The following is a 24509-nucleotide window of genomic DNA, read 5'->3' as shown; positions in this document are numbered from 1 at the left end:
GAGAGAGGGAATGGGTAGGGGTGCAGGGATGTAAGTGTCAAGTGGGATGTGGAGGAAGAGGCTGGCAAAGCAGAGTGCTGGTGAGGAGAGGCGATGGGGATCAGATTGAGGGTGATGGGAAAGTCATACTCACTTTTCCTGTGCGGAGAAGGTCATGAAACCTCTTCCTGCATTGCAACCAGGTTCTGCAGCTCATTGATATGCAGTTGACCTCTTGGGCCATTTGCAGCCACACAGCTTTAGTCTACTGGGGTGGCTTTTTTCTCCCTGATGAAGGGAACAGCACCTCCTTATTAGATCTTGCTCCCTGCACCAGAGCTTGGAGGGAGGGCTCATCAAAGCGAGGTGCACACTTTTGCTTGCTGGTGGACATGGTCGGTAAATATGCTATGTATTGTGTGTTCTCCTCCCACCTGTGGTGGCGCTGTCACAGCAGATACATGGTTGGGTGTTCTCTTGGTTAAGTTTGGCTCTCTTTGTTCGGAACTCTCCAGAACTTTCCTTTCCTTCCTGATTAAAGCACTTCATGTTTGAATCTCTGGGCTCTGAGTTCTAATTGTGTCTAGGTAGAAAGGTACCGACACAACAAAGTGGCGACGAGGATGGGATGAATCTGCGTTGTGGGAACTTTCTTGTTTTCGACTACAAAACACTCGGAACAGAGATTGCAGCATCACATTAACGTTATGGGTGCAGTGAGTAAACAGAAATTTAAATTTGAAACGTGAGATGGCTACTATATTAGGAAACATCGGTGATTTTGATGAAAATGTGGAGCAATGGAGCGCTTATACAGAACGTTTTGACTATTTTGTATTGGCGACTGCAGTGGCAAACGAAAAGGTCGTGCCTACCTTTTTGAGTGTAATGGGGCTGAAGACATTCAATTTACTTCGCAGCCTTGTGCAGCCAGATAAGCCAGGAACTAAAACATATAAGCAACTAGTGGAAATTCTTGGAGCACATTTTTCACCAAAACCTCTGGTTATTGCTGAGAGATTTAGATTTCACAAACGGAATCAAGAGGAGGGGGAATCAGTGGCGGTTCTTATTGCTGCTTTAAAAAGGTTGTCAGAACACTGCAAGTTCAAGGAGGTGCTGAATGACACCATTAGAGACAGACTTGTGTGTGGTCTGCAAAGTGCAGCCACACAGAAGCGCCTTCTTACTGAGGACAACCTTCCTCTTGAAAAGGCCATTTGAAGTTAGTGTCTCCATGGAGATGGCGGAAAAGGAGGCTCACCAGTTGAGTTCAACAGGGAGAGTTCACACGGTGTCGTCTGAGCCTAAAGGTGTGCGGAACGGCACATGTTACCGTTGTGGGAAAACGGGCCATCATGCTAATGACTGCTGGTGTACGGAGCTGGAATGCCGAAATTGTGGCAAAAAGGGTCACATTGAACGCGCCTGTAGAGGTAAAAAAAAAGAACAGACAGAGCTGGGAAGCATGAAAGTAAAATGTCTGTATTTGGACAAGAGAGGAAAAAGAGTGTTCATTCAGTGCAGTATGATAGAACAAGCAAAACAGAGGGGAGCGACACCTCTGAGGAGGAAGAGGTGCACATACTGACGGTTGCAGGTGGTTCAAATGGCTACTGGGTGTCACCACTGGTGGAGGGACAATCAGTGCGGATGGAGGTGGACACAGGCGCGGCTGTGTCCCTTGTTTCAGACACTGTCTACAACAAAATGCTAAAGCATCTTACCCTTCAGCCAACAAACATTGTGCTAAAGACATATACCAGTGAACCTGTGGCCATGAGAGGCGCCATTGAGGTGACAGTTAAATTGAACGGACAGACTGCGAAACTGCCACTATATGTGGTAAAGGGAAATTACCCATCGCTACTGGGACGTGCGTGGCTAGAGAAAATCACGCTGGACTGGCCTGCAGTCCGCATGATGTCAAAAGGGGAGTCAGGTCTGACTGCAGTGTTAAACAAACATGCAGAACTTTTCAATGGAGAACTTGGGAGCATGAAAAAGATCAGCGTGAGACTGGACATTAAACCTGACAGCAAGCCGAAGTTTCACAAAGCCCGACCTGTACCCTATGCAATTAGGCCAAAAGTTGAGGCTAACTTGGAGGCCTTAGTCGAGAATGGAGTCCTGGAGCCTGTGAGCGTGAGCAAATGGGCCACACCCATTGTTCCTGTCCTGAAAAAGGATGGATCTGTTCGAATCTGCGGGGATTTTAAAGTGACTATTAACCCGGTGCTGTCTGCGGAACAGTACCCTCTTCCCCTCATCGATGATCTTTTTACGGGCCTGGCCGGAGGGCAAAAGTTCAGCAAAATAGACTTATGCCAGGCTTATCTACAAATGCATGTCGATGACAAATCAAAGGAGCTGCTAACAATTGTGACACACAAGGGGCTGGCTATACAGGTACTGCCGCCTTCCGTTTGGAATTACGTTGGCCCCTGCTCTATTCCAAAGGGCAATGGATCAGATTTTGAGTGGACTGCCAGGACTCCAGTGCTACCTGGACGACATCCTTGTCACTGGGACAAATGAGGAGGATCATCTTCTGAACTTGGATGCGACACTACAACGACTGAAAGAGTACGGACTCAGAGTTCGTAAAGACAAATGTGAATTCTTTCAGTCTTCAGTTGAGTACCTGGGGCATGTGATTGACGCTATTGGCCTGCATAAGGCGCCGTCAAAGGTCAAAGCGATCGTGGAGGCCCCAGAATGTGAGCCAGTTACGTTCATTTCTGGGGCTACTTAACTACTATGGGAAGTTTATTCCAGACTTAGCAACTGATGTAACGGCTTCAGCAATGTTGCTATGTCAAGGCAAAACATGGAAATGGACTGAACTGTGCAACGAAGCTTTCGCCCAAGCAAAGAAAGCATTGCTGAAATCGGAGGTCCTGACACATTTTGACCCAAAGCTACCCGTGCAGCTAGCATGTGATGCGTCACCATATGGTGTGGGAGCAGTCATATCCCACATCATGCCTTCTGGTGAAGAGAAACCTATCGCCTTCGCATCACGCACCTTGAACAAGGCTGAGAGTAACTATGCACAGATTGAGCGCGAGGCCTTGGGAATCGTTTTTGGAATTCAAAAATTTCATCAGTACCTGTTTGGGAGAAGGTTCACACTCCTGATGGACCACTGTCCATTGACTTCAATCTTTGGGCCCCACACCGGAATTCCGTCTCTTGCTGCAAGCAGGATGCAAAGGTGGGCTTTACTGTTCTCAGGACACACATACGACATCAAATATTGCAAATCAGACTTGCACGGCAACGCAGACGGTCTCTCGAGGCTACCCTTGCCTGTTACTCCCCCAGAGCTTCGTCAGATAGACATCTTCTACTTTAGACAAGTGGAGGGAGCACCTGTCACTGCAGTTCAGGTGCGAAGGTACACCCGCAACGATCCAGTCCTGTCTGAGGTAATGGACGATGTCATTCGAGGGAGAGCTATAGGAGATTCTCCCAGTTTGAAACCTTACGTTTCAAAAAGAAATGAGCTCTCCGTCCAGGCAGGTTGTCTTCTGTGGGGACGCCGTGTCATCATTCCACCACCTCTGAGGGAACCTATACTGCAACAACTTCATACAGGCCACAGTGGGATGGTTCGGATGAAGGAAATGGCAAGAAGCTACTTCTGGTGGCCAGGTCTCGATGGAAATATTGAGGAGAAAGCCAAAACATGTTCCCCATGTTAAAGGGTCTGGAATGTTCCACAGCTGGCAACCCTACACCCCTGGGATTGGCCTGCAGAAATGTGGCAGTGAGTACATGTGGACTTCGCCGGTCCTTTCGAAGAGAAGATGTTTATGGTGGTTGTGGACGCTCGTAGCAAGTGGCCGGAGGTCGCTGTGATGAGGTCTACCACGGCAGAGAAAACAATTGAGAAACTTGGTGAGATGTTCAGCCGTTATGGCTCACCGGAACAACTCGTAAGTGACAACGGTCCACAATTTGTATCACAGGAGTTTGCAACCTTCCTGCATGTGAATGGTGTCCAACACATCAGGTCTGCACCCTATCATCCCTCTACTAACGGCCTGGCAGAAAGGTTCATGCAAACTTTGAAGCACGCCTTGAAGGCATCGCAAGGTCAGGGCTCAATCCACCAACGTCTGAACAGCTTCCTGTTGTCCTACAGGAACGAGCCGCATGCCACAACCAAAACTTCCCCCGCTTCGCTCATGATGAAGAGGCAGTTGCGGACAAGTTTTGACTTACTCAAACCTCCAAGGGCAGAACAGGTTGTCCATTGTCAACAACAAGCTCAAGTTGAAAAGAGAGAGAAAAGAGCCAAGGAGAGACGGTTTCACCCTGGAGAGCACGTCCTAGCTCGAAACTACAACACTGGACCGAAATGGGTTCCTGCTACAGTGATCGCGCAGACGGGCCCTGTGTCTTACACGGTTGAGACTGCCGAGGACGCCATCTGGAGAAGACACACAGATCAACTGTTGCTAGGAGCAGAGACAGCCACAGAGGCTCCAACGGCTGGTTGGCCTGAACTGTTTCCGGATGATACCACAAACCAGCATCCTTTGCCACAGTGCTCTTCTCCAACACAGGAAGACATAGAGACTGTTCCACCTGTGCAAACTCCTGACTTTCGACTGACACAGGCACCTTCTCTATCCAGGCCTGTGTCAATGCCTACTGCTGTGGAAGCCAGCGATGACTGCCGGTATCCTGTCGGAGAGCGGCGGCCTCCAAGACGCTTGGATCTGTAGGCTTAGTGACTTACCCACAAGACTGGGGCAGAATAAACCCCAGGGTAAAGTCAGGGTTTGAGGCAGTCTACCTCTACCCTGGGTTAGTTGAGTGCATTGAAAGTAACTTACCTGTTGAGGAATAATGTGGACCTTTCATTTAAGAGGGGAGGAATATGTTATGTATTGTGTGTTCTCCTCCCACCTGTGGTGGCGCTGTCACAGCAGATACATGTATGGGTGTTCTCTTGGTTAAGTTTAGCTCTCTTTGTTCGGAACTCTCCAGAACTTTCCTTTCCTTCCTGAATAAAGCACTTCATGTTTGAATCTCTGGGTTCTGAGTTCTAATTGTGTCTAGGTAGAAAGGTACCGACACAACAAAATGAAGTCCTTCATACAATGTCCAAAGCGTTTCCAGTCTCCAGAAGAAGCAAGGCTGCTTGCAGACCTTAAATCCAGCAGCACCGATGACGTCATCAGAGGTGACTTTCTGGATGGAAAAACTAATTGGGCCAGGGGTTCCCACACGCTGGAAATCAAGTGGCCAATTAGGGGAAAATCGCACTTTTTTCCCACTTCACATCGGAGTCGTGGTCCTGACAGGAAAACCACCTGACACGCCCCAGCCCGCCCACACTGGCAAAAGCGAGCCCATAGTATCTAATGTAAAAAGGATGTGATAAAGGCAATGGGGGAAAAATTCAGTTGGTAGCGCCTTAAGAGGGCGCCAAGTGGGGCGCAAAGCAACTAGCGCCCGGGCGCGGCGATATCTGCGCCTCTCACGAAATTGACTGGACATTTTGCAGCGGCGCTAAACAATACCGCCCGATCTCCTGCGCACGCAGATCTTGACGTTATTCGAGAGTGCAACGCCCTTGTGATGCCCTGGACCGGAAATTGAGTGGCGCCCCCCTCCTTTCTGCCTGGCGCAACCAATGACCGGTTGACTGGAACGCTTCGCAGTCGCTGTGGGGGTGGGGGGGCACTATTTAAAGGGGGCCGCTTCCTAGCTTTTGTGTGGTAGCCATTTTTGCACCACTCGTTCTGAGAGAGAGAGATTTTGAGAGAGTCAACGCTGTCTGAGGTAGTTTTCGCTTCTGACCATAACTTTGCAGGTACTTTGCTTTTTGACCTTAATAACTTTGATTGCCTAGATACTATGGGGGCTGCAATGGATGGGAACGTCGTCCTTCTCCATCACATTCGGCAGGCACAGAGATGCACAGAGAGAGTGGCAATCATGGCCAGACGGAGGAGGGCCAACAGGCCTCTGTACAGGAGACCTTAACCTCCCAGGGTTTTTCGTCAACAGTTCTCCTACGTTAATATGTCTGAGGAGCAGTGTTTGCGAAGGCTGCGCTTCAGCAAGGAGGTGGTCACTGAGGTCTGCCACCTGCTTCAGCCAGATCTGCAGCCTCAACTGAGGAGCAGGACGTCTCTGTCGGTGGCAGTGAAGATAACAGTGGCTCTCAACTTTTATGCCACCGGCTCATTTCAATCAGCTACTGGGGACATCGCCAATATCTCCCAGTTCGCGGTGCATTGCTGCATCCGTCAGGTAACAAATGCCCTCTTTAAAAGGAGACGAGAGTACATCTCTTTCCCCATGACCCCGGACAAGCAGCAACAACGCGCAATGGGCTTTGCGATGATAGCGGGCTTCCCCATGGTGCAGGGCGCCATTGACTGCACGCATGTGGCTTTGCGTGCGCCGCAAGAGAATGCCAAGGATTTCCGCAACCGAAAGGGCTTCCATTCCTTAAATGTTCAGTTGGTCTGTGACCACAGACAGCTGATACTCGCTGTCAATGCCCACTTTCCTGGCAGCAGCCATGATGTCTTCATCCTGCGCCAGACTTCTGTGGCAGACCTTTTCCAGGCACCGCATCACCCAGGAGGTTGGCTTCTCCGGGACAAGGGATTTCCTCTGTGCACCTGGCTGATGACACCGCTCCGTACGCCCAGCACCCCTGCTGAGCTACGATACAACGAGAGCCATCAAGCTACCAGGAACATTGTTGAGCACACAATCAGCGTGCTCAAGCAACGGTTCTGCTGTCTGGACCATTCTGGAGGAGCCCTTCCGTACTCGCCTGAGTGAGTCTCCCACTTCGTTGTTGTGAGCTGCATGCTGCATAACCTTGCAATCCTCAGGAACCTTGCAATCCTCAGGACCCAGCCAATGCCACCAGGCATTGGAGCACCAGCAGAGGAGGAGGAGGAAGATGAGGAGGATGATCATCAGCAGCACCAAGGCGGGAGGGAGGCACACAATGTACAAAGTGGAAGGGCCGTCCGTCAAAGGCTCATAGCAAGTCGCTTCTAGGCCCCCTCTGAGGAAATGGCTTCTGCCATTCAAACAACCTGAATGAAACCATCCCGCAACCCCTAAGCCGGTCAAAGCAACAATGATTGCAAAGACCAAACATGTACATTTTGAATTGAATACAGACACTTCTTTATTTGACAAACTCTGTGTGTCTCATTTCCGCATGACAAACTAATAGAAAGAAACACAAAAAAAACCAGTCATTAACATAACTGGCTCTCACGACCTGGAGACAATGTCCAAAACAGTTACAAAAATTTGACCGTGAACCTCGGCCTTTAATAAAACAATGAAAAACATTTTGTCACACCTTCTACTTTTTGCCCTTCGAGGGCGATCTCCTTCCCTTGCGAAATTCCCCCCTTCCCACCCTGCAGCTCCTCTGTAATGGGACCCCAGTGGCTGGAGCAAGGCTGGGGGAAGGCTGCTGATTGTCACAACCTGAGACTGCAGATGCCCTTGAAGGACGGCCTGGACCAGCTCTGGGCCTGGAGGGCCCGGCTGCTGACTGCACCAACTCTGCATGGGCGGCAGCAGTCTGCCCTACAGGTGGTGGCAACTGCAGTGGAGATGTGCCAGTGGTGGCAGCAAGAATGCTGTCATCTTGAGAGAGGACAGCAACTCCCTGCTCGATCGACACACTGGCACTCCCACGGGGCAGCACTTCAGCATCCGGAGCAATCTGATGGGGCGCAGATTGCTGGCCTGCTGCGGCGTGGTGAGAGCCCCGGGGAAATGTGCCTGATCCAGCGAGGGTGGCAGCAGTCAGTGCTCGCGTGGCCTCAATCTGCGTCTGCATGAGACCAGCCACTGACTACATTGCAGCACTAAGCATTTGCGTGGCAGCCGCCTGTGCTACAGTGAAGTGCTCCACACTCCTTGCCAGTGATTCAATGGATTCGGGCAACCTTGCCACTGCAGCCATGAGCTCCGTGTGCCTGTGCTCCACCTGGGCGCTCATTTCAGCGAGGACCCGCTCCTCCTCTGCGCCCCCGAGCTTCCCTACCCCCATTGCGTTGCTGCAGCCCGCTGGGTCCTGGAGCTTCACCCTCATCAGACCATTCCCCCCTGCTCCCCTCCAGGGAAGGCATGTTCCCAGTGTGGGCATGGGCTGCCTCGGTAGAGGGTGGCACTGATGCTCTGGCTTCCTCTTCCTCCTCGCCTTCAGCTTCACTTCCACTGGCAGCTTGAGGGCCCATCTCCTCACCTGGTGAATCACCATCTGAAAGCAGGGAGGTACGAGAGTGGTTTTAGCGTGAGGACAGGGTGGCAGCAAGGGAGGCATGAGTGCAGCAATTTAGTGATTTGGATTGAAAGTGTCAAAGGCTGCTATTGTGAGGAACAAGTGGAAGGAGAGAGGACAAAAAGGTGATGACCTTACCATTGCTGTCCAGAACGGGGTCGGCGTCTCCAGTGGCGACGGGACCAATCACCCGGCTTGCCACAATTCTGTGGACGCGCTCCTCAAGATCGCTGAGGGGTTGCAGCTGAGGCCGCCCTCCACCGGTCCGTTGCTGCTGTCTCCTATTATGAGACAGCTTGGCCTGCAAGAAAAAGGACGGCGCCTGAGTAAATATACAGCCATGGTGTTGCCTGAAATGCCTCCCATAGTTGAATAGCCCTTACTGTATGCAGCCATGGTCTTGCCTGATGTGCCTCCCACAATTGAATAGCCCTTACTGTATGCAATGTGTGGAATGCGCGTGTGTGTTTGATGAAAGGGCCATAGGTGTTGGATGAGTGTTGGGCATTGGGGCTTTTAAGACCCTCTGGCCATAAAGTGAGGTTGAGATGGAGGGATGGAGAGGTTTTGAAAAAAAGGCACTCATCCTGACGACCCGAGTGAGTTCGTTGAACTTTTTCCTACATTGGACATGGGTCCTAGGCACCATGCTGCTTGAGGAGACTCTCTGAGCCACCTCCCTCCACACTCTTCTGTACTCGCATGGCAAAGGTCTTCTGCCACTCTCTGGGTACAGAATAGATCTTCTGCGCTGCACCGCGCCAACCAGAGCCTCCAAGGCCCGCTCGCAGAAGCGCTGTGTTCGCTCCCTGGCCCTCTCCATAGTCCTTGGTTGCAAGATTTAGCCACAGGTCTGCCCAGGCCAAGATTCAAGGCTCCAATGAGCAGGGTGTGGCTGCAGAGCAAGATCGACCCTCCCCTTTAAGAACTGACTGACGCCAGTGTGTCTGTGTTCAATCGCTAACTGACAGCACCTGCGCTGCGCCCGCCCTCTGAGGTAGCACCTCGCTCCTCGGCCTTAACGCCTTAAGAGAGGTGTGTAGCGCCTGATTTAGCACTCCAATCATCTCCGGGGCGATAAAAGCCAAGTTTGCTGTGGAGGCGATAATTAGCGCCAGGCGCTAAACTTTGCGCTCCGCCAATAATGGCGCCCCAGATGGGGCGATACCGAATTTTTACCCCAATGAATCCTGGGCCATCCATAGCAAACTCCCAACGTTACTAGCCAGTTAGGATGGGAGGGGAGTCCAGAACAGCCATGTCCCATTATGTTCTAGTAATACAGTAGGAAATAGAAACATGTCACATTGGTGTAATGCCAGCGTTCATTTGAGCTTGTGGCTGAAGCACTTTGTTGCATTATTCAATGTCACTTGAGCAGCTTCATATATTCTACCGTACCATTAGGCAATGCTTGATTTTGTTCATAAAGAGGTTTCTCTAACCCGAACCCCACAAGAAATTGAGTACTCCAAACCATGCCTACAAAATCTATTGCATTAACACTAAAGTAATCTTGTGTTTTGTACATAAAATACTTGCACACTTGTACTAAATAAATTGTACAGATATCTGAAAATGATTGAATGCATTATATAAATAGTGCGATAGAATTGAACTATACTCGGCTAATTTGCTTGTATTTTTTCTAGAAGCATTCAATCCTGTGACAGTAATGACAGAAATAATAGAAAAATACAGTTTGCAGTTTACAGCATACTGGGATGGAGTTATGGGCAGTGAGTATGTCCCAAGGTATGTGTTTTTTTATTGTTTTTTGAATTTTGTCAAAACATGCAATAATGAAGGTAAATGTCTCGAAGGAATGCTCAATTACACCTTTGGTTCTACCCTGCTGCTAGTTACTATCCATGTTATCTGCCTTTGTAGTTAACATTGCATGTACTGTAACTTAATGGTTACAAAAAAAGATATGCTTGAAGCCAATGTTAATTCAGTTTTTTATCACATGGAGATTTAATCAGCAATTTATAAGGGAAGAAAAACAATAAATGTCAACATTTTTATTATCTGTGATTTGGCAAAACATCCCAAGGTGTTTCAGGGAAAGGGTCGAACAAATAACAGGAGGTGGAAGAGGAGTTCGGGGGAGATGGCCAAAGGCAAAGGTGCAAGGGGTGGATTTTGAGAAGGCTTTTGAATATAGTGAGAAATGTAACTGACAGGTTAGTTTGTGAAGAGAATTCCTGATTACAGGGGTGGGGGGTGGGGAGGGGGAGTGAGGGTGGTTGCATAGCAGACCCAAAGTGGAAGAGAGGAGACTGCAAAGTAGATCGTAGGGCTAAAGTAAATTAAAGAGGTAGGTTGACACAATACTACTGAGCAATTTGAAGATGAGAATTAAGATTATGAAATCAATACACTCGGGTTTTGGGAAACCATACTGAGGTCAGCAAAATGGGTGTGATGATCAGGAATTAATACAGTACAGGAAACTTCGCGATATCTGGCACCGACGGGACCGAGCTGCTGCCATTCTATCAAAACTTCTGGATAGACCAGCGCTAATGTTGTCAGATACGGAGGTTTTCATCTCTGTATCTGACAACAAACACTGTTGCTTAGCAACAGCTTGTAAACACTCGGCCCGTACCTTGGAAGCGTCTCTGAAGCTGTTGCTAAGCTACAGAGACGCTTTCCAGAGCCTGGCTGTTAAAAAAAAAATGCTAGGTGAAGAAAAAAAACCTAACCAAAACGGCTGCTGATTTCTGCCGTTAGATCGAAGTTTCCGGACATACAACCTCCGGATAAACCAAAGTTTCCTGTATATCTATGGGCAGTGAAGTTCTGGATGAGTTAGAGTTTGTGTGGAAGAGGCAGATATTGGAGAAACTGAATTTAGAGATGGCAAAAGCATGGAAGAGAGTTTCAGCAGCAGGAGAAGTGAGATAGGAAGAGAGACAAGCAATGTAACATAGACGGAAATTGGCGGTCTTGGTGATAGTCCAAAAGCTCAACTCCGGTTCAAACAGGATACCAATCTGCACACCACTGGATTCAGACTGAGTCAGAAATAGGAAAGGGAATATAATTTGGGGCTAAGGTGTGGGTTTTTGACAGGAGTGGAACAGGATAGCTTCAGTTTTGCCAGTGTTGAGTTGGAGAAATTCTGCTCCACAACTTTGTCAGATAGGAAATTGAACAGCAAAGCAACAGTTGTGGGGTTGAGGATGACGGGTAAAACTCGGAGTTATTGGCATATATATGTAAGCTGGCCCCATGCTTATGTATAATCTCACGCAGCACCAACATGCAGATGAGTAATAGGAGGGGGCCACGATGCATTCTAGAGGTGACCATGTGGTCATAGAATGAGAAACCATTATGGGAGATGCATTTGTTATGTTAGAACAGAAGGAATGAAACTATGACAGGGTGGTACCACAGAGGATGAATGGATGGCATGATGGTACTTAAGGCATTAAAAAATCCAAGGAGAGGCTGTGGCCTTCAAGTAAAAACTTTAATGAAGGAATTAAAAGGCACAAACATAATTAACTTGATAAATTTAATCATGATTTTGTGCAAAACACAACAATTAAAATGTCATTTCAACTCTAATTTTGGATAATATAAATGTAAATTACTGAGAAAAAAATGGCAGTGAAAAATTATTTCAGAAACTGATTTTTGGAATCTGCTGCCCAGGTAGAACAATTAGAGTGGCAAGCTTATATGGGAAAAACCCATTATTAGGGACACAGTAGAAGAATATTATGTTCAAGGGTCAGAGTTGGTGCTAAAACAAACGACGGTCTCTATTTTTGAATGTGGAATTTTCCTTCTTACCGCTGTCCCCATCCCTATAAGTGGATTTTTTGAGTTCCTAAGGAGAAATGTAGAGCTTGATCTATGGCCTTTTCAGTAATAATTTGTGTTGCAAATTTGCAGTATCTTTTATTTGTTAATACAGTATATTAACATTGAGTTATATTTATTATCCTCCATAATTTGACAAATGCTTCACCACTATGAAATACAGTAAATATTTGCTTACAATTTGGACAGGTTGGGTGATTGGGCAGAAACATGGCAAATGCACTATAATGTGGATAAATGTGAGGTTATCCACTTTGGTGGCAAAAACAGGAAGGCAGATTATTATTTGAATGCACTTCCCCTTCTCCCAATCTATTGTCAAAGAGACCTGGGTGTTATTGTGCACCAGTCGCTGAAGGTAAGCATGCAGGTGCAGCAGGCGGTTAAGAAGGCAAATGGTATGTTGGCCTTCGTAGCAAGAGGGTTCGAGTACAGGAACAAGGATGTCTTGCTACAGTTGTACAGGGCCTTGGTGAGACCGCACCTTGAGTATTGTGTGCAGTTTTGGTCACCTTACCTGAGGAAGGACGCTCTTGCCATGGAGGGAGTGCAGCGAAGATTCACCAGGCTGATACCTGGGATGGCAGGAATGACATATGAGGAGAGATTGTGTCGATTGGGCTTATACTCACTGGAGTTTAGAAGATTGAGAGGGGATCTCATCGAAACCTATAAAATTCTGTCAGGTCTGGACAGACTAGATGCAGGAAGGATGTTTCTGATGGCCAGGGAGTCCAGAACCAGGGGTCATAGTCTAAGGATAAGGGGTAAGCCATTTAGGACTGAAATGAGGAGGAATTTCTTTACCCAGAGAGTGGTGAACCTGTGGAATTCTCTGCCACAGAGGGCGGTGGAGGCCAGTTCATTAAATATATTCAAGAAAGAGTTGGATATATTTCTTGAGGCTAAAGGGATCAAGGGATATGGGGAGAAGGCAGGGACAGGGTACTGAATTTGGATGATCAGCCATGATCTCATTCAATGGCGGAGCAGGCTCGAAGGGCCGAATGGCCTACTCCTGCTCCTATCTTCTATGTTTCTATGTTTAATGGATTTAATTATAACCATTTTGAGAATTTCTGTTTACCCTGAGCTTCCAATTTACACAGTTTCATTGTCAAATTGAATAATCAACAACATTTCCTTTCTTCTTTCACAGTCATGCACAATGGGAAGAGGTGATGAAAAATTGTGGTGCATTCATCTTTTATGGAACGGAGCGGTTTCTTGCAAACGTATTACCATCAAAATTTGTTTCCATGAATTTTCCAGGTATAGTTTGACTTGTCCTAGTCAGTTGTATGATTTTAATTACTTAAGATTCCTCTCATCAGCTGCAGTTCAAAACAATCAACAACAACAACAACAACAACAACAACTTGTATTTATATAGCGCCTTTAACATCGTAAAACGTCCCGAGGCGCTGCACAGGAGTATTATAATTGGCAGGTAACATTATAAAAACATTTAAAACGGCCCAGAAATTTGGGTCGGGGGCTTCCCGCGGGTGTAAGCCCCCGACCTGCACTTACCTTGCGCGCCGGCCGTTGAGCTGTGGGCCCCCGTGGAATTCCGATCCGGGGCCTGCTCCAGCTGCTGGCGCGCAGTGCTTGCGTATCCCAGGGGCGCAGTTAGTTCGAAGCGTCCCCTGGGATCACGTGGGCCATGGGGAGCCAATCGGAGCAGGGAATGCTCCATTCATAAGTTTGACAGGAAGTGCTATCAAAACTTAGAAATACTACGGGCCCCAAAACATCGCTAAATCTTCAAATAATTTTTTTTTTAAATCACATTTTTTAAATAAAGTATAAATTACATGAAATAATTATTTTAAACAATAATTTACATTTTTGAAAAAAATAATTTTATTTTCTAATGGGGCTAAAAATAAAGTTACCTTTCTTTACAGTATTTAAAAATAATAAACCTGTGGAAAAAATGTTTTAATTTTAATTAATTCACCACTTACCTTGTAAAAAGCAGGCCTTACGCCTGCTCTACCGCGCACGCGTTCGAACTCTGAACCCCTTCGTTCAGGGGAACGGAAGTGCCGGTTTCCCGCGCATGCGCAGTGCATACAGGAAACCGGCACTTCCATTGGGCCTACGGGTGAGTACCCCATGCGTACTCACCCGTAGAGACCCGAATTTCTGGGCCACTTTATTTAAATCTTTTTTATAAGAAGCCCTGATTGTGTGATGTGATCTCCTTCCAATGGCTTTATATCAAAGAAGTTGCATGGGATAAATGTCTCTATTATGTTTGCTAGTTTTTAATTCTAGCAGGACATGCCGGGCTCCATAGGCGCAGATGGCTTACATATTCTATGTGTAACACCTTATCCCAAAAGATACACTTTGAGATAATGGACTGTGTACCAAGGAAAGAAAAGGTTCAATTAATTTATCCAAGGGAACTGTTTTGTTCTTCTATATGCTCCATTGAACCAGGGTTGGTCTCCCAGAGGAGTGAAGGAAGTACTAGGCCATGAAATTACAGGTTAGGCTGCTTAAAATCCTGCTGCTGCTGATGATGATGACCACAGCATCTCAATGATGCCCAGTTTTGGGCTGATAGATCTTTCCTTAGTCTTCTTACTTAGTACAGCAGTAGTGCTACACAACATGATGGGTGATGTCTCACTTTCTGTCTTTACAAGATTGTGCAGTTGTCTCTTCTACCAGTGCTACTGTGGACAGGTGTGCTACTGTGGACAGGTATGCGTGTGACAGATTAGTTAGTAAGGACAAGGTCAAGTATGGTAGGTTGGTGGTCATGGTGTGTAGTGGTTATGCTCCTGGACTAGCAACCCAGAAATTATGGGCTCGATTTTCCAAGCCCCGAGGAGGTGGGTTTGGAGGCGGGAGTGGTGGGAAAATTGCAGAATCGGGGGGCAGAAACCCATCCGGCCCCCAACCCACCTCCGTGCCAATGTCCTAGGAGGCGGGTACCCGGCCTGTGCTGGGAGCCACCTCCCCGAGGCGGGAAGGGGATTAGTGCCAATTAACTGCTTAACAGGAAGTTTTTTGCCTAATCCCTATTTTTAGCCCCGAAGTGTGGGCTGTCCGACGGCTCCGAACCACGCCAAGTTAGTGAGGCGGACCATCGGTCTGCAGGGGTTGGAGGGGTCGAGATATCCATTGTGCAGGTGAGTGATGGGTGCATGTGTACAGAGGTAAGTGTGTGAGGTAAGTGTAAAGTGTTTTAATAAGTTTTACTTACCTTTACTTTCTCCTGCAGGTTTCCTTCCTTCAGGTCTCGGGAGTCCCTCAGCTCACCGGTACAGAAAGCAGAATGGCCGCTGAACTGTCAAAAGCTGCAGCCTCTGCTTTCTGGTCTGGAGAGCTCTCTAACTGAGTCGGAGTAGAAGGACGCAAGTTAGAAGACAGATTGTCAGTGTTTGACAGCTTCACAGAGCTGTCAAACGCTGATTTTTCATCTGTCAAAAGCTCTTGACAAATGAAATGTCAATTGCTGACGTCACCAGTAACCAGTTGTCCCTTAATTGGCCTGCTTAGCCTGCTGGCCAGGCTTAACAAGGTCAAATAAGGGAAAATACTTACCTCTCCATGCCTGCACCCATCACTCACCTCCACAGTGCACTTTTGGACCCCTCCGACCCCCACAGACCCTCTGCTCGCCTCGGTGACCCTGGCGGGATTTCCCGACGTCAGGAAGCCCACATCTCTGCTGGAAAAATGGGGATAATCCTCTTAACTGCCTGTTAACTACCTGTTAACAGGCAGTTTAGTGGCTGTAATCCCCTTCCCGCCTCCAGGAGACGGGACCCAGCGCGGGTCGGATTCCCGCCTCCTGGGAAGATGGCACGGAGGCAGGTTGGGGGCGGGATGGGTACCTGCCCCCAGATTCTGCCATTTTCCTGGCAGTCCCGCCTCCAAACCCGCCTCCCCAGGGCTGGCAAAATCGCCACCATAGTGTCAGTATAGAGTAACATATTTTCCATTTCTGGGTCCTAATTGAGGGGTGGCTGAAATTGCAAAGTTTAGCACTGGGACAGGTTTTTTTTGAGGCACAGTCATAAATAATACCAGGAAATAAGAAAGCTAGCAGCATGGAAATTAAAACTTGTCAATATTAGTGCATACACTTATTTTTAGTGTTTTAACAACCTATTTATAGTTTAACTTTTATTCTTTTATTTTTATTTATCCAGAATGCCAGCTAATGATTCTTCTAGATCTGGCTCGAACCAGTCAAAGTTTTCGACGGCAGTCAATACTGGATAGGGCAAAAAGGTAATGCTTAATGTAATTGAAAATTGCAAATGTTAAAAATGGTACATTTCTTGAGCATTCTGAAAATTTGACTAATATATGTACAGTAGTTTGGAATTTTTATGGATTGGTTATCTTTTTTAATTCAAGTTAGCAGGAGGCTCTGAACAGACTGCCCCAGTGTACAACTTTTTTCCCCCCTTTAGAAACACTGCACCAACTAGTCAGACCAGTAGCTACAGTTAAAGTTTCAGCCAGGTAGAATCCTGTCCACACCACTTGGCTGAAATTTGACTTCTGCTACCCAAGAGAGAATGTGGGCATCAGCATCCACATTGTCTAAACATCTAAATTTAACTGCAGGTAGGTGTAAAACATGGCGCTTGGCTTTTTTTATACTGACTTGTTTGACAGTGCATTGGATTTTCCTTCATGAAATGTCAAACAAATGCTATGTAAGACTCTGTCAGGGAATCTAAGGAAGCATAGGTACAACCATAAAGATTGGTGCACCAGGAAATTCCAAGATCTGGCTCCTGCACAAGTATTGCTGACCAATTAGTCACCACATACGATCCCCATAAATTAATTGCTACTCATTTATATCTACTGTACCTTAACTACCATGTTACACCATCCTGTTATCTAATAATTCATTAAGATGGCCCTTCCAAAAAAAAACGATCTGGGGTGTTGTGCGCAAATTGGCCGCCACATTTCCTACATTACAACAGTGACTGCACTTCAGAAAGTACGTCATTGGCACTTTGGGACGTTCGGTGATCATGAAAGGCGCCATATACAGGAAACTTTGGTTTATCCGGAGGTTGTATGTCCGGAAACCTCGATCTACCGGCAGAAATCAGGAGCCGTTTTGTTAGGTTTTTTTTCTTCTCGTGGCTTTGTTTTCAACAGTCAGGTTCTGGAAAGTCTCTCTGGAGCTGTTGCTAAGCTACAGAGATGCTTCCAAGGTATGGGCCGACTGTTTACAAGCTGTTGCTAAGCAACAGTGTTTGTTGTCAGATACGGAGATGAAAACCTCCGTATGCTTCAACATTAACTTTGTATGTCCGGCAGTTTTGATAGATCGGCAACAGCTCGGTCCTGTCGGTGCCGGATATAACAAAATTTCCTGTAAATCCAAGTCTTTTTTTCCAGCTAAAAAGAAATAAAGTGGACAAAATTTCAGGTAATATTTACATTTGCAAGTACCTCTACTACTTACCACTGTGCTTCCCCTCGGTGACTCCAAGGTGTGCTTCTCCTACTTCCTAACCTAGTGCTCCCTGAATGGGAAGAACAAGTGTGATGGTAGACTGCCACTATTAAGTATCATCCACAAGAGATGGAGCAGCAACATGTATGCAGTTTCTGGTGGCAGTGTAGTTTATGAGTAGCCCTTTCAACTATTATGTATTTAATAATGCAAGCTAATTATATGCCCTTTAAAATTTATGTCCTTCAACTTTTCTGCAATAATAGCAGATGTGGAAAAGAGGAAAGATTGACTCTGCTTTACATGGTACTTCCCTGAGGACAAACCAGTTCACAATTTTGATTGTGCATGCTAATGTGTTCAAAGGTGGGTACACTTACCTATTACATCCTGAAACTTGAAAATTTCCTCCTCATTTTCTCCCATATCCTATGGACCTGGGAGTTACTGGACCACCTCAATCCAGATAGCTTTTATAGAAGGATGGCCTTCTGCACCAAAGAGGGCCACACGCCTTTGCAGCACCTCTTAAATTAGGACCTCAGATGCATCCTCATTAAACAAGGGACTTCACCTAGCTCTTTGCCCAGCCATTTTTATTTAAAAACTAGCTGTTCACACCAGCACCAGTTCCTTTATAGCAGACTTTTGTCTCAACAAAATCCTTTCCCCTGTAAGGGTGAGCAACAACCCTCTTGGAGTTGCTGCCTTACTGGATTTCCTGCCCCTCTGCCAATCACTCTACTGTTTTGGCTTCATGCACTTGTTTTTCATACACAATGAGCCTGTTAAAATGAGGAGGGAGGCTGGCCTCACAAAGTCCAACAAGGTCAGGCCTCTCTGTTACCGGTATAAGTCTGCCTGCACTACTGGTGGGCCCAACTCTAATTTTGCCCCATCACAAAATCGCTAACTTTAGCTACATGTTAATACTGGTTATGTTTTTCAATGATACAGTTTCATTCAGAAACAATTTGGAACAAGGAACCAAGTAAAAGTATAATTGTCTTACAAACATTAGATTTTGAAATCACAGGTAAGGGGCTGGATTTTCTCAATGGGAAGCTTTTAGAGGTGGGACTGCTGCTTGCCGGCTTTCAATCCCGCCTCATCAACTTCTGGCCAACCAGCGGGATTTTCCCCTGATTGACCTTGTTAAGCCCGCCCAGCGGACTCAGCAGGCCAATTAGGGGGAAGTCAGTGACAGAGCATGTCAACGTATGACGTGCCATCTGTCAAGAACTTTTGAAAGAAGAATTGTCATCATTTGACAGCTCTGTGAAGCTGTCAAACACTGACATTCTGTGTAGTTTGATGAGTCTTTGTGTTCAGGACTCATCAAACCTTTCAACTTTGCATAAATCACCTGGCTGTTGGTTCGGAGGATCCAACAGCCAGTCTGTGATATCTACAATGGAGATGTCGGGACTCCAGCTCCACAGCAGCTGAAGGCTGTAGGCAGAAACAAAGGTAAGTGAACATTTACACTCACCTTACATACTTACCACTCCACACTTGCACCCATCACTCACCTCTACATCGCATTTTCAGACCCTGCAGACCTCCGCAGACCTCCTATTCATCTCCTACACCCTGCCGGGGTTCCCCGAGGTCAGGAAGCCTGCACTTTGGAACGAAAAATGGGGATAATCCTATTTTCTGCCTGTTAACTACCTGTTAACAGGCAGTTAATAGGCTTTATTCCCTTTCCCGCCTCGAGGAGACGGGACCTAGGGCAGGACGGCTTCCCGCCTCCTGGCAAGAGGGCACAGAGGCGGGTTGGGGGCGGGTTTGCCACCCGCCCCCAAATTCTGCAACTGTACCAGCAGTCCCGCCTCCATACCTGCCTCCTCGGGGCTGACAAAATCCAGCCCAAGGTGTCCGAATGTTTGAAATCTATTATAACACCTCTTGAAGTAGGAACTCAGGATAAGATTTAGGATAAAGACATGGCTTGCCTTCGTAAACTGCTTTTTGAACATAATTATCTTTCCAATTTTTAATATAATTAGAGTGAAATCATGATGTATTGGGAACCATGAGTTGACTAATTCCCAGCTGACTTTTTTCCATGGAATCATGTATAACCAGAGCAGAAGCTACTGACAAAGCCTCTACAGATTGGGTCAGTCTTGCCTGGTTTTGGCAATGAAATATTTTCAGCACTTATTAATATCAAGCATTTATCACCATAATGTAGTCTTCACCAGCAAAGAGGATAACATTGCATGGGTTGCAGGCTTCTCAGTGGGGCCAAAGTTCAGCAAATGATCCAGATAATGGTGTGTATGATACTGCATTGATCAGTTCCAAGAATTTACCTGTTTGGCACAGGACATAGACCCTAGAGCTCAAAACTCACAGCTTTATTCTCACTTTTTTCCAGCACTTTTTCTTTTTGCATAGAACTGTCCCTAAACGGTTCTACAGTTGTTCTAATTTGCATGAGGATTCGGTTAGTTCTGCATTAAGTTTAATATTTGTGGTCAAAAATGTGCAACTATTGATCATTTGTGCACTTTAAGGTATGACTAAATACAAAGTACAGTGGAAATTTTGTTATCTGCTATAATGGAGGGGGCCCTTGTCAGATGATGAAAATTAGCAGGTACTCAAGACCATTCGGAGCACATTTTATTCAAACCCAAACCTGTAAACAGCATAACAGCTGCTGATAGAGAAAATAAATTCTCAATCTTGAGCTGATTTTTTCTAGAGCAGGCTTTCTGCCAGTGAAGGATTGGGGTACATGCCACCCCAAGCGCGCAGGATCCCAACACATTTTCTGAATTGGGGCTCTTCATTATGCCAGGTGGACTGCAGGTAACAGGCATACCACACAGACGGACCCTGCCACACCTCATCAGGGAATTGCCGGAAGAAACATAGAAACATAGAAGATAGGAGCAGGAGTAGGCCATTCGGCCCCTCGAGCCTGCTCCGCCATTCAATGAGATCATGGCTGATCATCCAAATTCAGTACCCTGTTCCTGCCTCCTCTCCATATCCCTTGATCCCTTTAGCCTTAAGAAATATATCCAACTCCTTGAATATATTTAATGAATTGGCCTCTACTGCCTTCTTTGGCAGAGAATTCCACAGGTTCACCACTCTCTGGGTGAAGAAATTCCTCCTCATCTCTGTCCTAAATGGCTTACCCCTTATCCTTAGACTGTGACCCCTGGTTCTGGACTCCCCGACCATCGGGAACATCCTTCCAGCATCTAGTCTGTCTAGTCCAGTTAGAATTTTATAAGTTTCGATGAGATCCCCTCTCATTCTTCTAAACTCCAGTGAGTACAAGCCCAATCGACCCAATCTCTCCTCATATGTCATTCCTGCCATCCCAGGTATCAGCCTGGTGAATCTTCTCTGCACTCCTTCCATGGCAAGAACATCCTTCCTCAGATAAGGTGACCAAAACTGCACACAATACTCAAGATGTGGCCTCACCAAGGCCCTGTACAACTGCAGCAAGACATCCTTGTTCCTGTACTCAAACCCTCTCGCTACGAAGGCCAACATACCATTTGCCTTCTTAACCGCCTGCTGCACCTGCATGCTTACTTTCAGCAACTGGTGCACAAGGACGCCCAGGTCTCATTGCACTTCCCCTTCTCCCAATCTATTGCCATTCAGATAATAATCTGCCTTCCTGTTTTTGACACCAAAGTGGATAACCTCGCATTTATCCACGTTATATTGCATCTGCCATGCTTCTGCCCAATCACCCAACCTGTCCAAATCATCCTGAAGTTTCTCGGCATCCTCCTCACAGCACACACGCCCACCCAGCTTTGTGTCGTCTGCAAACTTGGAGATATTACATCTAGTTCCCTCGTCCAGATCATTAATATATATTGTGAATAGCTGGGGTCCAAGGACCGATCCCTGCGGTACCCCACTAGTCACTGCCTGCCACTCGGAAAAAGCCGTTTATTCCAACTCTTTGCTTTCTGTTTGCCAACCAGTTCTCTATCCAAGTCAATACCTTGCCCCCAATCCCATGTGCTTTAATTTTACACGCTAATCTCTTAAGCGGGACCTTCTCAAAAGCCTTTTGAAAATCCAAATACACCACATCCACTGGTTCTCCCTTATCTATTTTACCAGTTACATCCTCAAAAAATTCCAGTAGATTAGTCAAGCACGATTAACCTTTTGTAAAGCCATGTTGACTTTGTCCGATCCGGTCACTTTTTTCCAAGTGCTCTGCCATTACATCCTTTATAATGGACTCTAGCATTTCCCCCACTACCGATGTCAGGCTTACCGGTCTGTAATTCCCCGTTTTCTCTCTACCACCCTTTTTGAACAGTTGGGTAACATTAGCTACCTGCCAATCCATGGGTACTGTTCCAGAGTCTATCGAATTTTGGAAGATGACCAGCAATGCATCTACTATTTCTAGGGCCACTTCCTTAAGTACCCTAGGATGTAGATTATCAGGCCCTGGGGATTTATCGGCCCTCAATCCCATCAATTTCCCTAACACCATTTCCCTACAAATACTGATTTCTATCAGTTCCTCCCTCTCATTAGACCCTATGTTCCCTGACATCTTTGGGAGGTTATTTGTGTCCTCCTTTGTAAAGACAGAACCAAAGTATGTATTTAATTGGTCTGCCATTTCTTTTTTCCCCATTATAAATTCCCCTGATTCTGACTGCAAGGGACCTACGCTTGACTTCACCAATCTTTTTCTCTTCACATATCTATAAAAGCTTTTACAGTCAGTTTTTATGTTCCCTACAAGCTTACTCTCATACTCTATTTTCCCCCTCTTAATTAATCCCTTTGTCCTCCTTTGTTGGATCCTAAACTGCTCCCAATCCTCAGGTTTACTGCTTTTTCTGGCCAATTTATATGTCCTCTCCTTGGATCTTCTGCTATCCCTAATTTCCCTTGTTAGCCACGGTTGAGTCACCTTTATTGTTTTATTTTTATGCCAAACTGGGATGAACAAATTCTGTAGTTCATCCATGCGATCTTTGAATGTTTGCCATTGCCCATCCACCGTCAACCCTTTGAGTGACATTCCCCAATCAATCCGACCCAACTCGCGCCTCATACCATCGTAGTCTCCTTTATTTAAATTCAGGACCCTAGTCTCTGAGTCAACTATTTCACTCTCCATCTTAATGAAGAATTCTATCATATTATAATCGCTCTGACCCAAGGGGCCTCGCACAACAAGATTGCTAATTAATCCTTTCTCATTACGTAATACTCAGTCTAAGATGGCCTGATCTCTAGTTGGTTCCTCGACATATTGGTCCAGGAAACCATCCCGTATACACTCCAGGAATTCCTCCTCCACGGTATTGTTACTAATTTGGTTAGCCCAATCTATATGTAGATTAAAGTCACCCATGATAACTGCTGTTAAGGGGGCAGAAGCATCCCAAAGGTCTTCAGTAAAATTTAGTCATGGGCCGGAATTTTCCGGGGGGTCAGCGGGCACGATCGGTGGTGGGTCAGGTGGGAAAGTTTTTTTTTCGACAACAGGTCGGGACCCCACTGTGAACCCGCCACCAGGCGCCCTTCCCAATGTCGGGTCTGTCAGTGCTGAGCAGACCCAACAGGCAGCCGCGGTGGACCCAATTCAGGTAATTAGTGGCTTGTTTGGAGCCACTTAAGAATGAATTTGAGCTCACCTTCTGCATTTGACAGCTCATCCACGGGGTCCACGCTGGTCGTGGATCACGTCTATCAAGCTGAGGTGGGAGTTCAGTGGACATTGAATCAGCTGTTTAGTTGACAGCTTCAAATGTAAAGTAAAAGCTCCCACCTTACAGAGATATCTCCCCTCAGCCACAAGCTGTTCCTCACTGCATTTCCAAAACAGATTCACCATGCTGCAAGTCTTTACACAAGTCTCCATTCAGTCTGACCTCACTTCTGTCATCTCTACTTCACCTGCCATCTATTCCATTAGCATGGTTTCTCTTTATACTCTCTAACCGTGGTCCTCAGAATCCTACCACGATCAGACTCAACACCAGCAGCACCAGGCACACCAGTAGCAGCAGCAACAACAACACCACCAACCTTCTCAGCAATCAACTGATGCTGCACAGGACACAGGGCATCAGCACCTGACCACGTTGCTGCCCGGGAGGCCAGGGATGGCCTCACCATGGCCAGATTGACTTCACTTGACGCTGTACACTCTGGCTGCCACATGATGCACCAGGTTGGCACCACCCCACACCAACACCATAAAGCATCCCTACAATGCCCAAGCCATTTCTTTCACACTCATCACCATTGCGGGAGGTACCATTATGTCTCACCGTTCACTGCAACTCACTAAGCCACTTCCAAAGGTGCACACAAATCTGCCCAAGAACGCAAAGTGTTGAAAATAAAGTTTTCAATGTTTGACACCACATTAACAAAATCTTTACATGAACATTGCATAAAACACCCAAGTGCCTACCCTTGTGTGTTGTTAATTGGTATGATTGCACAAGGAGGAGGGTGAGTGTGAGGGGTGGCTCGTGAGATGGGGATGTGATAATATAGATAGAGCGAGATGGGTGGAAGTGCAAGGTAAGTTGGTGTGAGTGAGGATGTGCAGGAGTAGGGTAGGGAAGGCAGAGTGATGGGGATGTGATGAGAGGCACAGGAGGATGAAGTTGAGTGTGGCTTTGTACTAATGTTTCGCGATCTACTGAGATCAATGAAACGTGTGCGGCACTGCATCCAGTTCCTCCTGACCACATCCCTGATTGTGCCCTCCTCTGCAATGTGCAACCAGGCTGTGTTGATTTCCTGGGGAGGACTCTTCTGCCCATGGGAAGGGAAGAGGACCTCCCTGCCTGCTCTAGCTACCTCCATAAGCATATGGAGGGAGTCATGGGCGAGCCTGGGTGCAGCCCTGTGCCTTTGTGCAGTCATTGTCAGTGTTTGCAGCACTTCAGTGCTGTAGAACACTGACAGCACAAA

General features: G+C 46.8%; 1 protein-coding gene across 2 annotated transcripts in view; it reads left to right on the top strand.

Moving 5' to 3' along the window:
* The window catches only part of cfap46 (cilia and flagella associated protein 46), a 575305-nt gene that overhangs the window by 493805 nt on the left and 56991 nt on the right, over positions 1-24509 (top strand). For both annotated transcript variants that reach the window (XM_085994743.1, XM_085994742.1), the window contains 3 exons: positions 9919-10021; positions 13266-13378; positions 16282-16363. In XM_085994743.1, the coding sequence (XP_085850869.1) occupies positions 9919-10021; positions 13266-13378; positions 16282-16363 (298 nt within the window). The remainder of the gene's footprint in view (positions 1-9918; positions 10022-13265; positions 13379-16281; positions 16364-24509) is intronic.

The sequence above is a fragment of the Somniosus microcephalus genome, chromosome 8, assembly GCF_052327205.1.
Source record: "Somniosus microcephalus isolate GS21.2 chromosome 8, FLI_Smic_1.0, whole genome shotgun sequence".
NCBI classification, from domain to species: domain Eukaryota; kingdom Metazoa; phylum Chordata; class Chondrichthyes; order Squaliformes; family Somniosidae; genus Somniosus; species Somniosus microcephalus.
The sequence above is the reverse complement of the archived record's forward strand: the minus strand, read 5'-3'. Positions and strand labels throughout refer to the sequence as shown.